This window comes from Arachis ipaensis, chromosome B5 (genome assembly GCF_059453495.1).
Source record: "Arachis ipaensis isolate K30076 ecotype BB chromosome B5, ASM5945349v1, whole genome shotgun sequence".
NCBI lineage: Eukaryota > Viridiplantae > Streptophyta > Magnoliopsida > Fabales > Fabaceae > Arachis > Arachis ipaensis.
The window spans coordinates 156,350,600-156,365,604 of NC_142440.1; the positions used below are offsets into that span (position 1 = coordinate 156,350,600).

General features: G+C 33.0%; 3 protein-coding genes across 3 annotated transcripts; all 3 read left to right on the top strand.

The window, feature by feature from the left end:
• Positions 1–1,205: 1,205 nt before the first annotated feature.
• On the top strand, positions 1,206–3,708 carry LOC107644736 (embryo-specific protein ATS3B-like). The gene is made up of 3 exons (XM_088487923.1): positions 1,206–1,519; positions 1,691–1,804; positions 2,872–3,708. The coding sequence occupies exons 1-3, from the start codon at positions 1,382–1,384 to the stop codon at positions 3,466–3,468; spliced, it is 849 nt and encodes a 282-aa protein (XP_088344049.1). The 5' UTR covers positions 1,206–1,381; the 3' UTR covers positions 3,469–3,708.
• Positions 3,709–6,380: 2,672 nt separating this feature from the next.
• Positions 6,381–10,820, top strand: LOC148566350 (uncharacterized). Its single transcript, XM_088487510.1, has 4 exons — positions 6,381–6,975; positions 7,988–8,433; positions 8,507–8,911; positions 10,491–10,820. Exons 1-4 carry the CDS (start codon positions 6,381–6,383, stop codon positions 10,818–10,820), a joined length of 1,776 nt encoding a protein of 591 aa, XP_088343636.1.
• A 1,747-nt stretch (positions 10,821–12,567) lies between these two features.
• On the top strand, positions 12,568–15,005 carry LOC107644739 (embryo-specific protein ATS3B). The gene is made up of 3 exons (XM_088486145.1): positions 12,568–12,822; positions 12,982–13,095; positions 14,358–15,005. The coding sequence occupies exons 1-3, from the start codon at positions 12,682–12,684 to the stop codon at positions 14,730–14,732; spliced, it is 630 nt and encodes a 209-aa protein (XP_088342271.1). The 5' UTR covers positions 12,568–12,681; the 3' UTR covers positions 14,733–15,005.

The window sequence follows — 15,005 nt, forward strand, 5'->3', positions numbered from 1 at the left end:
TGCTTCTTTCATATAATTAAAGTCTTAAAGTATGGCTACGTGTATGGCTTCTACCATTTATGTGTGTCCCTTCTTTTCAACAAGCGATGTATATGAAATTCGGTTCAAATGATGAAATCACGAGTTAGACATATAGTATGGCTAAAGGGTAATTATATTTCAAATATCTGATGAATAGAAAATGACCTTACATATAATATTAGTTATTTTCACGGTTGGTGTAGTTTATTTCTAGGTCCAACAATAAAAAGACATTTTTCATGCTGTAAAGATTATCATATCTAGAAACCTACTTCATTTTTTATTGCTCTACTATTTAATTAACAAATAATAACAAAACTTTCAAAAAGCAAATAAATTCATAACTTTTGTTAACCAGAGTTTGAATTTCTTTTATGACATAAAAAAACATTAATTTATTGCAAAACTATTTAAATAAAAAAAAGATATTTAACAACAGATATGGCTCGTGCAACACGCAGAAGGGAAATTAGTACTATTTATAGGCTTTAATTTTCATGTAAAGTTAAAGTGTATGTAGAAAGGGGTGAGCACAGGTAGCGGGTATTCGATTATCTGTCCAAATTCAAACTAAATAAATTAAATTGGTTTTAAAATTAACGAATAATCGGGTTTAATCCGAACTAAACCAATGACTTTTGTTAGTGATTGGTTTGGGTATCGATTTTAGGGGTGTAGAATCCGAACCAACTCGCAAACTCGATCATTTATTAATTAAATATAAAAAATAAAAAAATATATATGATTTTTCATTAGACAATAATTATTCATTATTAATATGTTTGGATTTTAATGAGTTTAGTTTTTAATATATTTGGTATTTAATATGTTTAGATTATTTCTATTGATGTTACATGTTTATTACTGGTTGAATTTTTAAGATAAAAATTTGTTTTTTTTTATGAATTTTAAAGTCATCAGGTACCCAATTACCCGAACCGAACTAATCTATTCTTAATTGGTTTGGTTTAATTTAAATATATGTACAAAAAAATGCAAATCCAAATCAAACCTAACCAATTATATTTTGATCGATTCGATTCTAATTTTATCATAAATCCGAACCGTGCTCACCCTAGTATGTAGTATCAAATAAGTAAAAAGTAAAAAACTTTAGCTTAGATGCTAAATGTACGGCTAACACAAGACTTATTCATAAATCATAATGAATAATAAGAGTAAGTAATTGACAAGCTATAGAATGATAATGTCACATTTGCCCTTTGTTCATTGGACAATGTTTCAGCTTTTGTATTTGCATTATTAAAGGAGATGCATTGAGTTTTGTGCATGCAAACCCATACCATATCCCATTTTCTTTTATAATTCCTCTCAACAACAACCCTATTCATCGGAAAAGATGAATATGAAAGAAGTTGTTGTTGTTCCTCGTCTTGTTCTGTTTCTCTTCTTTGCCTTTGGATTGGCACTTTCAGTCTCTGAGTCCAAAACTATTCCTCATGCTGCTGATGATTCTTTCAGTGTTGGCTATATTCAGGTAACTGGGTTTTCATGGAACCCAATAAAATTAAAATAAAAAGATAAAAAAATTTGGAAAAACTGAAGCTTTATTAACAGAAAAAAGGACTTCTTTTTTGTTATTTCCTATGTATTAATTATATGTTGTTTATTTGTGTGTGTGTGTGTGTTTTTTTTTTTTTTTGGATAGATGAGGAGTGCAAAGAATTGTTCTTACTTGGTAACAATAAATACAAGTTGTTCTTCACCAAAGTTTACTACAGATCAGATTAGTATTGTCTTTGGAGATGCTCATGGCAACCAGGTTTTCCCTTTTTTCCCTTCATTTTATTTTAATCTGCTAAAAGATTGGATTTTTATTAAAATATTCAGTTATATATTGCTTTAGGAGGTATAATAAGGTATGAACAATAGAAATTGAACTCAGAATCATGGGTATTCAGTGTTATATATGTTGCTCATTACATGCTAACTTTACTAATTTATTTTATTTTGGAAAAGAAAAATGTCATGTGGTTATAGCAATGTTTCCGAAGAACCCAAACTCAATTACTAAAGGAAAATATGTTTTTACCGTATTAAAAATATAATTATTTATATGAATATTTTTTATTTATTTAAACTTTTGAATTTAGATATGGTATTAAAACTTACCACAAAAATATCCAAAAATCTGTTTTTTTTTTATCGTTTATGCGATCAATATGAGAAGGTAATTATTTTTATTGATGTGGTGTTATATTATTAAATGTACATGTAAAACTACTTACACCGATAGAATATCAAAATTAAATTTTTTAATAAATAGGAACTTTGGCTAGAAGCTTGCTACACTAATAGCTAATGGAACTGTTGGAAACTTAGAGTATCTAACTTAGAGCACTATTGCTCACTTTTGGCAGAAAAGTGGTCTATTTCCTCTGTTTTGGTAGGGTAGACCAAAAGCAAGGAAAGAGATTTTATTTTATTTTTTTAAATTTCAAATATTAAACTCTTTATCAACTTCATTCACACTCATTCTTTGGCCTTTGAATTTTGGTATTTAACTCCACTTTAACTTTGAATTTTCGTTTTCCATCTTTAGATTGAGTTTGATATCAATAAACTACCTCCTAGTGGAATGTACAAATAATACAATTCAACACTAAATAGTAAATGCTTGTTGGTTTTTGAAGCCATTTCTAGTACTAGTATGAACATTGATTATTAATGAGTTAATTAAGCTTCATGAGTGATTAGGTGTAATGAACATATTCAAAGTGATAAAAAACCTCAAAACATGAAAATTTGTACATGTATGTATACATTTAATTAGTTAACAAAGCTGGAGTGATTTCAAAGTATTCCATTTTGTATGTTTCTTTGGATCAGGTATTTGCACCAAGATTGGATGGTTATCCAATATCAGAGACATTTGGACAATGTGCCTCAGACACATTCCATAGAGAGGGTCCATGCACACAAAACATATGTTTTGCATACCTAAGAAGATGTGGTTCCAATTTTAAGGGTTGGATGCCTCAAACTGTCCAAATCTATTCCCAACACTTAGAACACCATGTTACTTTCAATTTCAACACTTTCATTCCCAATGACACTTGGTATGGTTATAATTTCTGCCAAACCCCGCCTCCGCCGCCGTCTCCTCCGCCACATCCTGTTCCTCCTCATGATGATTCTCCTCCACCACCACCGTCGCCGCCACCACATCCTCCTCATCATGATGAGCCTCCTCCTCCACCTCCACCTCCACATTATCATTCTCCCCCACCACCATCACCATCACCTCCACCTCCTTCTCATCCTCCTCCACCACCACCATCACCATCACCTCCTCCCCCATCTCCTCCCCCTCCACCACCATCACTGCCTCCTCCTCCTCCACCGTCTTCTTCAAACCATTTGTCCAATCAAAATTGGATTATATACTTGGTTGTAGGACTTGTTCTTAGTATAATTTGGATGTAGCTAGTTTAAATTTAATGTGATGCACTTGGAATATGTTCTATATATGACTTTATGTCTCTTAAATTTGTAGCAACGGAACTCAATTTATAATCTAGGATGTAGGGACACTATATCTATATCTATGTGTTGTACGGATATGAAATCTTTGAGAAAAAATAAAAGAAGTAGGTACCGGTGGTAGGTCATATACAAATGCATGTGCGGCGGTTTGCATGTGTTGCAAGCAACCCTTGAAATCAATTCCTGAACCTTTTGATTTGGATTTACCCACCATTATTCAAACACATCATTCTATCAAGATACAAGAAATTTGACCATTAACTCACTAAGACTGGGTTTGGTAAAGCTTTTTTAAGAGGTGCTTGTGCACAAGCACCTCATTTTGCGTTTGGTAAATTAAAAAGCCCAAATGCTTATGCTTACGGCTTTTAAAAGTTAGGGGTGCTTTTGAAAGCACCTAGGAGGGAGCTTTTCAAAGCTAGCTTATGCTTACCAAATTTTTTTCATTTTCCCGCACATATTTTTCGCTATTATATTGCCATTAAAATCCTCGTATATTTCTAACTTCTCATCCTAACTTTCACAAATTCTAACACAATCTTCATATATTTTTTATTTTTCAACCTAATCTTCACAAATTTCAATACAAATACATCTCTATCACATATTAGGTATGAACTTCTATCTATTTATGTTATTTTTTTTGCGTTAATTTTGTATTTTTTCAGTAGATCTATTATGTTTGTTTTTCTCTGTTCTTTGAAACGGGAAAAGGTTGATCTGGTTTATGAAAACCAATCATAAAATTTTCTTTGCATGAACATTAGTCAAAGTTATAATAACAATATGTATATACATATGTAAATATAGATATATAATTATAAGAGTAGTTTATTTGAGATAAGTGTCCTATTTTTTGTGATCTGTAAAGGTGAGCCAATATATATAGGTGGACAATGAACGTACCCAATACTAACATTGGATTTAGGTAACTTAGTATTTTTAGTAATGATGTTTAGGATAAAATAAAATTTTATGATACTTATATAAAATTTTAAAGTTAAAAAATAAAAGAATTTATTTATTATATTTATGTTTATTATGAATTTTTTATTTTAACATTATTTTATTTTAAAATATTATATAAATTTTAAAAAAATTTGAAAAAAGAAATTATTTTTTGTTATAAACATGTTTATTATAATTTTTTTAACTTTTAAAAGCCTGTTTTACCAAACACAATTGTGGTGCTTGTACTTATTAAAAGTAATTTTTAATTTGATTTTACCAAACGCAAGTACTGCATCTTTTAAAAAGCTATCTTTTAAAAGACAGCTTTCATAAGCTACTTTTAAAAAAGCAAAAGCTTTACCAAACCCAGCCTACATATACGCCACATCTCTGTTTGGCGGTTATTTTAAGGTGACACTTGGTGACAATTTTCATAATTTTAAATATAGTATCACTTATTTAAAAAGAAATAAAATATTTATCAATTTATTAGTACAGTGCTGTTGGTGGTGGGTGAGAACATTGATGAGAGGAACAGTCAGAGATACCCAAAGAGGGGGGGGAGCTTAAACTAAATAAAGATAAATAAAAGGGAAATTAGTTTTAGGATTTTTAAAAAACGACTTCAAATAAAGAAATTCTATGGGAATTTATTATATTTTATTATTATTTAGTTATTAATTCAAATTTTTAGTCTAATAATTTAATAATATATTTTATTTTATACTTTTAAATATTAATAATTAATTAATAAATATAAATAATAAATTTTAATAACTTTTTAATCTTTTTCGTCAAGATAATATGAAATTCATTATATGAAAAAGCAAGGGCAAATAGGTGATGAATATTACAACTTTCTAAACACACCATGAGCTAATAATAATGGTGATTATTAAATAGAATAATATATAATATTAGTGCATCTGACAATGACCAATAATAATAATAATACAAAAACTTCTAGAGAATCTGAAAAATTGTAGCCATCCCATTCCAGTCAATGGGTCAGGCACACATGCAATATCATGAAAGCATTCATGTGTCATTTTGTAAAGCAATTTCATTCTCCTAAGTCCTAAAACATTGGCTACACGTGTATATATAGTTTAAGTTTATGCTTCCCTGATACTCTTTTCATTTACTATATATTTAAGAAGAGTACAGTATTAAGGACTAATAAATTTTGTAATTTTTAGTTATTAATTAATTATTATTATTATTTTTTAAAATATAAAATTATATTTAATGAGGTAAAATTATTTATTTATTTTTATTAATTAAATACTGGTTAAATTTTTAATAAAAATACTATATTTAATTTGTCTTCATTCTTTTCAAAAAGCGATATACATGAAATTCAATTTATAACATAGAAGAAACCAGAGTCGTAATTAGCTACAGTTATTTCATTTTCATACATGGCTACGATCTCATAAAAAAAAGATAAATAAATAAAATATATAACTCAATAATGGAGAATTATGTTACATATTTATGCAATTACTTCATGTTATTATAATTTATATTATTAAAAGTGATATTAAATAAGTTTAATTTAATTTATATTGTTTAATAATAAAAAATAACATTAGATATTTATGTATGTAATTACTTAGTTCATGTTATTATGACAATGTCGGCAGAAGAGATAAGGGGGAATGCTTGCATCAGGAGAAAAAGAGGATCATATTTTGGGAGGAGTTTTTAATCCTTTGAAAGTTTCTTTCAGGGACAAAGTTATGGGTTCCAAAATTATTAAAACTTTTTCACTTGTTGAAACTTTGTCAGGAGATAACATTGCGGTAGTTTATGAGAAGTAAGGAGATCTCTTGCCACCGAGTGTCACGTTTACTCAAAAAACTAAGAATTGTTTGGTAGAACCTTAAAAGGATGCTATAATGATTAAGGTGCTAGGTAAACATTATAGCTACACTGCATTGTCTCATAAACTCCGAACGGTATGGCGGATTAAGAGAGGTTTTGATTTATTGGACGTGGGGTTCAACTACTATCTTGTGAAGTTTGATGTGGCTGAGGAGCGAGAAAAGGTTCTCTTAGGAGGTCCATGGATGATCGAGGAAAAATATGTGGCTGTAAAGCCTTGGGATCAAGAGTTTAGATCAAGTGAAAACTGTTTTGGAGCAACTTTAGTGTGGATTAGAATTTCCGGATTACCAATTTGGTGCTACCAAGAAGATGCAATGCTCCGTGTTGTAGCTGCAGTTGGCATTCCCATCAAGGTTGATTTGGCAACAAAATTAGCTGAAAGAGGACGATATGCTCGAGCATGTGTTCAGATAGATTTAGGATTGTCAGTGACTAAGAAGATTCTTGTTGAAGGTGTTGAATATGAGGTTGAATATGAAAGTCTTCACCTTATTTGTGGCTCCTGTCTCAAGTTTGGTCATGATATGAAGGTGTGCAAGACTGACAACAATGCGGGAGGAGGAACTAATACCAAGGTGGTCGGCGATGTAGCAAAGCAGCCAGAAAGTTTAAATTAAAAAAATACAGTGCATGTGAAAAAGGCAAGTTTCAATTTTGACAAGAATCTTGGAGATGAGACTGTAAATGTTGCTATCCCGGATTTGGTGGAGAGTGATTTGCATACTGTTTATGTAGACTATGCACAACATGAGGATTTGGAAGGCTGGACTCAAGTGATCAGGAAAGAAAAGTGTAAAATGGGTCAAAAGCCTTCTCCTAGCACCCATCAGGTCCAACCAAAAGCAAAGAAGACTCCTAACAAGACTACCAATACTTGGACAAGGTCTAATCACCAACGTACAACACATGCTACTGGATCCAAAGTAAAACTAAGTAGGGGGCATCAATATTAGAAAACCGGTTAGTGTGGCTTCTTCGGGGACCCGACACAATGTTCATCATCAGCAGCAAGGTGAGACAACAAATGGCACTGTGCGAAAGCTTCCTCGCCCAAACTCTTTGTAGAATTCACTAGTAGATAAGGATGGAGCATCGACGGTGGGTGTGGCACAAGTTTCGACGGAGAAAATTGTGCTGCAACTTGAGAGTCCATTAAAGGCAGGAACGTCGAAGACAGGGACATCATGTTGAGTCTCGGGTTTGTTATTGGAGCTCCCTTTTTGCTGTTTTTTAATGGATAGTATATCATAGCCTGGAATGTGAGGGGTGCGTCTAACAAGATGGCTCGTGTGAATTGCAAATATTTGGTGAGAATATATAAACCATCTTTCTTCTTTCTCTTTGAGACTCATACAATGTTTAATAATTTGAAGAGTTTTTGGGATAAGTTGGGTTTTCATTGTGTTGGTATTGAGGAAGTAGTAGGACACAGGGAGTGGCATTTGGTTTCTATCTTCTATTACTAATGCTTCTTGTGTGGTTATTGACCAAATTGACCAATGTATCACAGTGAAAGTGAGTGTGGGTAATTTAGTTTGGCTTTATAGTGCAGTGTATGAGAGTTCTCAATTCGAAAAAAGAAGTATGCTTTGTGATCATTTGCGTTCTATTAATTCAGGCCATAATGGACCGTGGATGGCCGTTGGTGATTTTAACGAGATTGTGGCACCAGACGAAAGTACAGGTGCTTATTTTTCTTCTCACATAGCTAGTCTATTAGCTACTACTCTAGATTACTGTGAGCTCTTTGATCTTAAATTGACTGGTAAGAGATATACTTGGTATAGAGCAGTTCAGGCTGGCAGGGACTTGGCTAAAAAGTTGGATAGAGCTCTAGTTAATGAGGCGTGGATGACAATATTTTCTGAGGGTTATTCTGAAATTCTTAGCAGGCTTCATTCTGATCATTGTCCTATTTTAGTTCATTGTCATGGTGGCTCCAAAGTGAAAGGTTCTCGTCCTTTTAGGTTCCAAGCTGCGTGGGCAACACATCCTTCTTATAAACATGTTATTAGTAAGGCTTGGAATCAAGAGTTTGGAGGCGTTACTGAAAGGCTTAAGATGGTTCAACATGCTTCTTTGGACTTTAACTCAAAAATTTGTGCGAAAAAGTAAGCTGAAATATCATATTGATCAGATTCAACAGCGTTTGGAGGTTACCGATGTGTTATCTCTGAGAATTAAAGAAGCTGAACTGAGGGAAGATTATAATAGGCTTTTATTGCAAGAGAAACTTTTTTGGTACCAGAAATCTAGAGAGCAGTGGGTCAAGTATGGGGATAGAAACACTAAATTCTTTCATCTTCAGACTTTGGTGCGTAGAAACCATAATAGAATACATGGATTATATGTTAGAGATGGGTCTTGGTCTACTGATCCAGATATTCTCCAGGAAGAAGCCCTCTCTTTTTACAAGAATCTCTTTGGTACAACGGAAGAGGTTGAGGTTGATTGTTTAGGGGATGTTCCGATACCCACTCTAAGCACCGAGGCTTGTGCTAGGTTAATTGACCATGTCTCTTTTGTGAAAGTCAAGTCAGCAGTATTCAGTATGACCCTTTTAAGGCTCCTGGTCCAGATGGCTTTCAAGCTTTTTTTTTAAAGAATATTAGGAGATAGTAGGCACTGAGATTTGGAATATTATCCGGAGCGCTTTTTTGGGAGAGTACTTAAATCCTAGCATCATGAAAACCTGATTGTGCTTATTCCTAAAATTGATAACCTACCTTTATGAAGGATTTCAGGCCTATTAGCTTGTGTAATGTTGTTTATAAAATTATCACCAAAGTATTGACTAATCGACTTCGCCATTTTCTTTCAGATATTGTTAGTACTTTACAAGGAGGTTTTATTCCGGGTCGTGGTGCTCCTGATAATATTATTGTGGCCCAAGAAATTCTGAATTTTATGAAGCACACAAAATTCAAGAAAGGTACTTTCGCTTTTAAAATTGATCTTGAAAAAGCTTATGATAGGGTGGATTGGAGGTTTTTGGAGAGTACTCTCATTGCTTTTGGTTTTCCTATCATCATTGTTAATTTGATTATGAATTGTGTTCGTGCATCATCTCTTTCTATTATGTGGAATGGGAATAAATTGGATAGTTTTGCTCCTAGAAGGGGGCTTAGACAGGGTGATCCAATGTCTCCTTACTTATTTGTCCTTTGTATGGAAAGACTTGCTTGCTATATATCTCATAAGGTGGTCGAGGGTGTGTGGAAACTAGTTTCTGTCACTAGGGGTGGCCCAAAATTTTCTCATTTGATGTTTGCAGATGATCTCTTACTTTTCTATCAAGCTACAAAGAGTCAAGTCCAAATGGTCATGCATTCTCTTAACATTTTTTGCAAGGCATCTGGCATGAAAGTGAATTTTGAAAAGTCTAGAACTTTTTGTTCTAAAAATGTGACTGCTTGTAGAAGAGATATTTTTACTAGTGTTTCTTAAATACGTTTTGCTTTGGACTTAGGAAGATATCTTGGAGTTAACCTTAATCATTCTTGTACCAGTAGGGCTTCTTTTCATTCGGTGATTGAAAAGGTGAGGGGAAGATTAGCTAATTGGAAAGGAAGGCTTCTAAATAAAGCAGGAAGACTTTGCCTGATCATCAATTCTGTTGTAGCATCCATTCCTATCTATCATATGCAAGTATCTTTTTTTCCAAATTGGGTTTGCGATAAATTGTCTTCTATGATGAGACAGTTCCTTTGGAAGTGTCAAGTTGATGGTAGAGGTCTTTCTCTTGTTAATTGGAAGACTGTGATCACTCCAAAGAAATTTGGTGGCCTGGGTGTTAGAGATCCTGCGTGTACTAATATATTTTTACTTGGTAAATTGGTTTGGTAACTTTTCACTGTCAGGACAAGCCTTAAGTTGCTCTATTGAGGGCGAAGTATCTGAGGAATGAGAAAGTTTTAGATGGCCCTGTCCCTTGCAATGCTTCTCATGTTTGGAAGAGTATCTCAAAGGCTTTTGGTGCTCTTAAGGATGCCTTCTCTTGGTGCGTTGGGTCACTTGATCAATCTTTTTGGTTTGACAATTGGAGTATTGAGGGCCCAATTGCTCAAGATGTCCCTTTTGTACATATATCTGACTCTAATTTAACTATTTGAGACGTTTAGAAAGATGGTCAATGGAATCTCCATGATATTTTCTCTATCATTCCAGAAGATGTCAAACAGCGTTTGAATGCTTATAATCCGGATTTGAATGCTGGAGAGAGTTCGGGTTGGTCGTGGGGTGTGGCATCTTCTAGACTTTACTCAGTTAGGAGTGGGTACAGTTGGCTAGCCAAAAGAAAGTTTGACTGGAATGAGCATGATAATTGGTTGTGGCTATGGCGACTGCATATTCCTGAGAAGTACAAGTTCTTTATTTGGCTCAGTCTTCATAATGCTATTCCTACGGCAGAGTTTCGTTTGGGTCGTGGCTTAGCTTTATCTAGCACTTGACATCGGTGTCAGAATAGTTATGAATCCATTCTTCATTGTCTTCGGGAGTGCCCTAGTGCCAAGGAGGTCTGGAACCTTTTAGGCCTGTATTCAGATAACTTGGATTTACGTGATTGGCTATATAGAGGTGCAAGGAGTGGATATGTTTTTCTTTTCTTTTCGACCATCTGGTGGATTTGGAGAAGCAGGAATCACGACTTATTTAGTATAGATCATTCTTGGAGTACTAGTAAAGTGGTGAGTTTGATTCGTAGTTCAGTAAGGGAGTTTCACACTATTTTTGCTATGCATCAATCTTTGTCTCCTCCTTCGCTTTGTTTGCATTGGGTTCCACCTCGAGTTAATTCTGTTAAATTGAATTGTGATGCTAGTTGTTTTGCTCCTTTTGGCTATGCTGATTTTGGTTGTATCATTTGCAATCCTGATGAATGTTGGTTGAAAGGTTGCATTGGGAAAGTCGAAGTGTGCAGTGTTCTTTTTGCTGAATTGTATGCAATTTGGAGAGGTTTACTTCTTGCTTGGGAGAATGTATTTCATGAGGTTATTTGTGAAACAGATTGTTTAGAAGCTATTTTCTTGGTAAACCAAAGAATGATTGGTAAAGATATTCCGGAATGGGATTTGGCAAAGCATATACAGGAGGTTATGAATTGGAATTAGAGAGTCTCTATTCTTTTAATTCAGAAGAATGCAAATAGTGTTGCAGATTATATGGCTAAAGCAACTGCTTCTGGCGCGGATATTCACTCGAATTAGAGCCAATCATAGAATAAGCTTCAACATCTAATAGATTTAGATATGAACCTAGCCAATTAATTTAATTTTGTCTTTTTTTTCTTTCTTTTCTATTTAATCACAAAAAAAAAAAAAAACACACACACACACACAAATTAGGAGGAACGCTATTTGTGGTTAATTTTTTTGGATATTGGATAAAAATTGGTGTAATCCTTTAATATTGGAAGTTATGGTGTTTTATAAAATTCTGAGGCTATAGAATACGCAGAGTGCGAATTGCCAAATTAATTTATTTTTAATTTATAAAGACAATACACAGACTGCGTATTGTATTATTTTAATATTAAATTACAATACACAGTCTGCGTATTGTAAATACGCAGTTTGCGTATTATCAGTACAATACGTATTTTGCGTATTGTGTTTGCCCAGAACAACGCCCCCATAACACTGTAAAACTCTATTTTTTGTAACATTAACGTAAAACTCACTTCCCTCTCCCATATTAAAATAAAAAATCCGCTATTTGTATCTCCATGCGTATACACCTACCATCTCTCTATAAATTAAACATCATAGATAAGATAGGAGGCAATATAGTAACTTCATCTCTAACCGGACTAACCCTAGTTTTTAAGGCTCTCTCGTCCTACCTAACCCCTGAGACAGGAATATAGATATTAGTGCAATTTTATTTTACTCTATGATTTCGCATCATTACCGTTAATTGATGAAGATATAGTAGTACAAAATATGTCATAAATTTCGATGTCCCCCAACAGTATCATATTATTAATAATTTTTTCGTTTTTATGTTATTTACAGTCCCCCATATAAATTAATTTAAAAACAAATAATAAGACTCGTGAAACACACGGAAGTAAAGTCCAGTTAAAAATAAACATTGGAGCATAAGAGAGAGTGACAATCTATAGAAGTATATTGTCACATTTGCCCTTGGTTCATTGGACAATGTTTAATGTTACCAAGTGCTATATCCCTTTATTTGTCTTGTGGCGTGAAGCTTTATATATACCATGCTTTGGTACCAAGCTTATTCAAAACCATAGCTTCATATTTTTCTCTCTTTCTTTTTCTTTAGCTAAGGTTTAGTTTCTGAAAGATGAATATCAAAGAGGTTGTTTTTCCTCTTCTTGTGTTTTTCTTTGCCTATTCTGGATTGGCCCTTTCAGTCTCAGAGCCCAAAAATGTTCCTCTGCTTCCTCATGCTGCTGATGATTCCTTCAGTGTTGGCTATATCCAAGTAATTAACTGCTTGCTCTTATTATATATATTTTTCTTTTTTTTTTTTAAATAATTTTCTTTCTTTAGTTTGTTGAAGCTGTTTTCTTTTATTGTGCATGATATGGATTTATTTTATTTTAATATATTTATTTATTTATTTATTGTGTTTGAATAATAGATGAAGAGTGCAGAGAACTGTTCTTACTTGGTGGCCATAAGTACAAGCTGTTCTTCACCTAAGATTACAACTGATGAAATCAGTATTGTTTTTGGTGATGCACAAGGCAACCAGGTTTTTTTTTTCTTCTTTTTTTCTCCCTATGATTTATGTTAATTGGGTCAAGATTGGATTTTTATTGAAATATAATAATATTAAGTATAGGCCAAGTAATTAATATATTTTTTGTTGTTCATCACTACTTGGTACAAGCTGATCAATGAACTTTTTTTTTTCTTGTGAAATTATATTAGTTCTATATCACTTTTACAGTATCATGGACCTGAGATTCTGAAGTGCTACAAGTTCTATTTGTGTGTTTAAATAAGGGTTAACATGCTAGAAAATTTTCTACTAAACAGAGCTCTAGAAAGGTCTCTGATAAGTGATAACCATATACAGAAAGCACTAGCTATAATTCTCTCTTTTTGGTTGAAAGTAGTGGAACTTCTTTTTGGTGCATTCTAGTAAGTTGGAGTAGGTGGCTATAATATTTTAAAAAGTTTTATTAAAATCAAAATAATATTTTTTTATTATTTAGTAATTTTTAAAAAAATATTCTTAAAAAAAATATTTTAATTTTAACGACATTTTCATAGGCCCTATGTCATGTATGCTAAGCTGTTTAGTGAAAAAGGTCAAATTATTTAACGATTGTAATGTTTCATATCCACTAGTCTTTTGCTCTTTTAGGTAGCGTTTGTTTTGAGGTACTGAGACAGAAATTGAGAAACTGAGATTCAGTATCGTGTTTGTTAGTTCAGAGACTGGTACTAAAATTTCTGTCTCTGTCTCTAAAATTTTAGTATTTCAGTACCTCCAAAAAGTAGGGATACAGCTGACTAAAATTTTTAAAGATGGAGACTGAAACTTTAATAATATTTTATACCTAAAATATTTTTATTTCAATTAATTAATTCCAATTTTACCCTTTGTGCAAATTAAATTAGAGTTTCATTTTTGTTTCAAGTCCTGTCTCCCATTTTGCACCAAACAGAATACTGAGATTTATTTCAATCCGTGTCTCTTAGTCTCTGTCTCTCAATCTCAATCTTTCCGTTTCTATCTCTCCACCAGACGCTACCTTATAACTTGAGTTTGATAACTCTTCCATTTATCGAAGTCGAAATTCATGTTATATCCTCCTATTTATGTCTTCTTATTAAACACCTATCCTCTCTAGAGTTTAACTAGCAACACTGAATAAAGAAAATGTTGAGAGAGCAATCTATATGACCATGTTAGATATGATTAATTACATATATAAAATAACAAAAATACTATTCGTACACCAATATCAGTTATTAAAATCAGTCACCAATTATGATTATTATCAGGTATATGCAGAAAGACTGGGTGATAGAATTTCAAAGACATTTGAGCAGTGCTCCTCAGACACATTCCAGATAGATGGTGAATGCACTTCTGAGATATGCTTTGCATACCTTCGTAGATCTGGTTCCAAAACCAATGGTTGGAAGCCTGAGAGTGTTAAAATCTACACCTACAACACTGACCCTGTTACTTTCAATTTCAACACCTCCATCCCCAATGACAAATGGTACGGCTACAATTTCTGCCAGGTTCCGCCGCCGCCATCGCCACCTCATCCTCCTTCTCCTCCTACTCCTTCCTCTTCACACCCTCTATACACCCTCAACCGCCTCATCTATGCTGTTCTAGGACTTGTTCTTAGTCAAATTTGGATGTAACAACTTTATCATATAATGTATTAATATTCCATGGCTATTAATTATTTCCATGTGGCCATGGAGAACTTGATTAGTTAGGTAACTAAATTTGTGATCCTTTGTGGTGGGCAAAGTCGGTTATTATTATTGTGCGTGGCTTTGCATTCTTATTAGTTAGATCTTTTGCTGTTTGAAGGACTAATTATGTTTTGAGTTTAATGTTTGAATAAGTAGGGTCACTTTCTGTTTTTAAAGACACTTGATATTATATTATATATATTTCATTATTGTTTC

Coding starts and splice junctions, on each gene's coding strand:
- LOC107644739 (XM_088486145.1), top strand. CDS start 12,682: ATGAATATCAAAGAGGTTGTTTTTCCTCTTCTTGTGTTTTTCTTTGCC. Junction 12,823..12,981: donor TCAGTGTTGGCTATATCCAA/GTAATTAACTGC, acceptor TTTGAATAATAG/ATGAAGAGTGCAGAGAACTG. Junction 13,096..14,357: donor GTGATGCACAAGGCAACCAG/GTTTTTTTTTTC, acceptor GATTATTATCAG/GTATATGCAGAAAGACTGGG.
- LOC148566350 (XM_088487510.1), top strand. CDS start 6,381: ATGATTAAGGTGCTAGGTAAACATTATAGCTACACTGCATTGTCTCAT. Junction 6,976..7,987: donor TGTAGCAAAGCAGCCAGAAA/GTTTAAATTAAA, acceptor CTATTAATTCAG/GCCATAATGGACCGTGGATG. Junction 8,434..8,506: donor TTACTGAAAGGCTTAAGATG/GTTCAACATGCT, acceptor CATATTGATCAG/ATTCAACAGCGTTTGGAGGT.
- LOC107644736 (XM_088487923.1), top strand. CDS start 1,382: ATGAATATGAAAGAAGTTGTTGTTGTTCCTCGTCTTGTTCTGTTTCTC. Junction 1,520..1,690: donor TCAGTGTTGGCTATATTCAG/GTAACTGGGTTT, acceptor TTTTTTGGATAG/ATGAGGAGTGCAAAGAATTG. Junction 1,805..2,871: donor GAGATGCTCATGGCAACCAG/GTTTTCCCTTTT, acceptor TCTTTGGATCAG/GTATTTGCACCAAGATTGGA.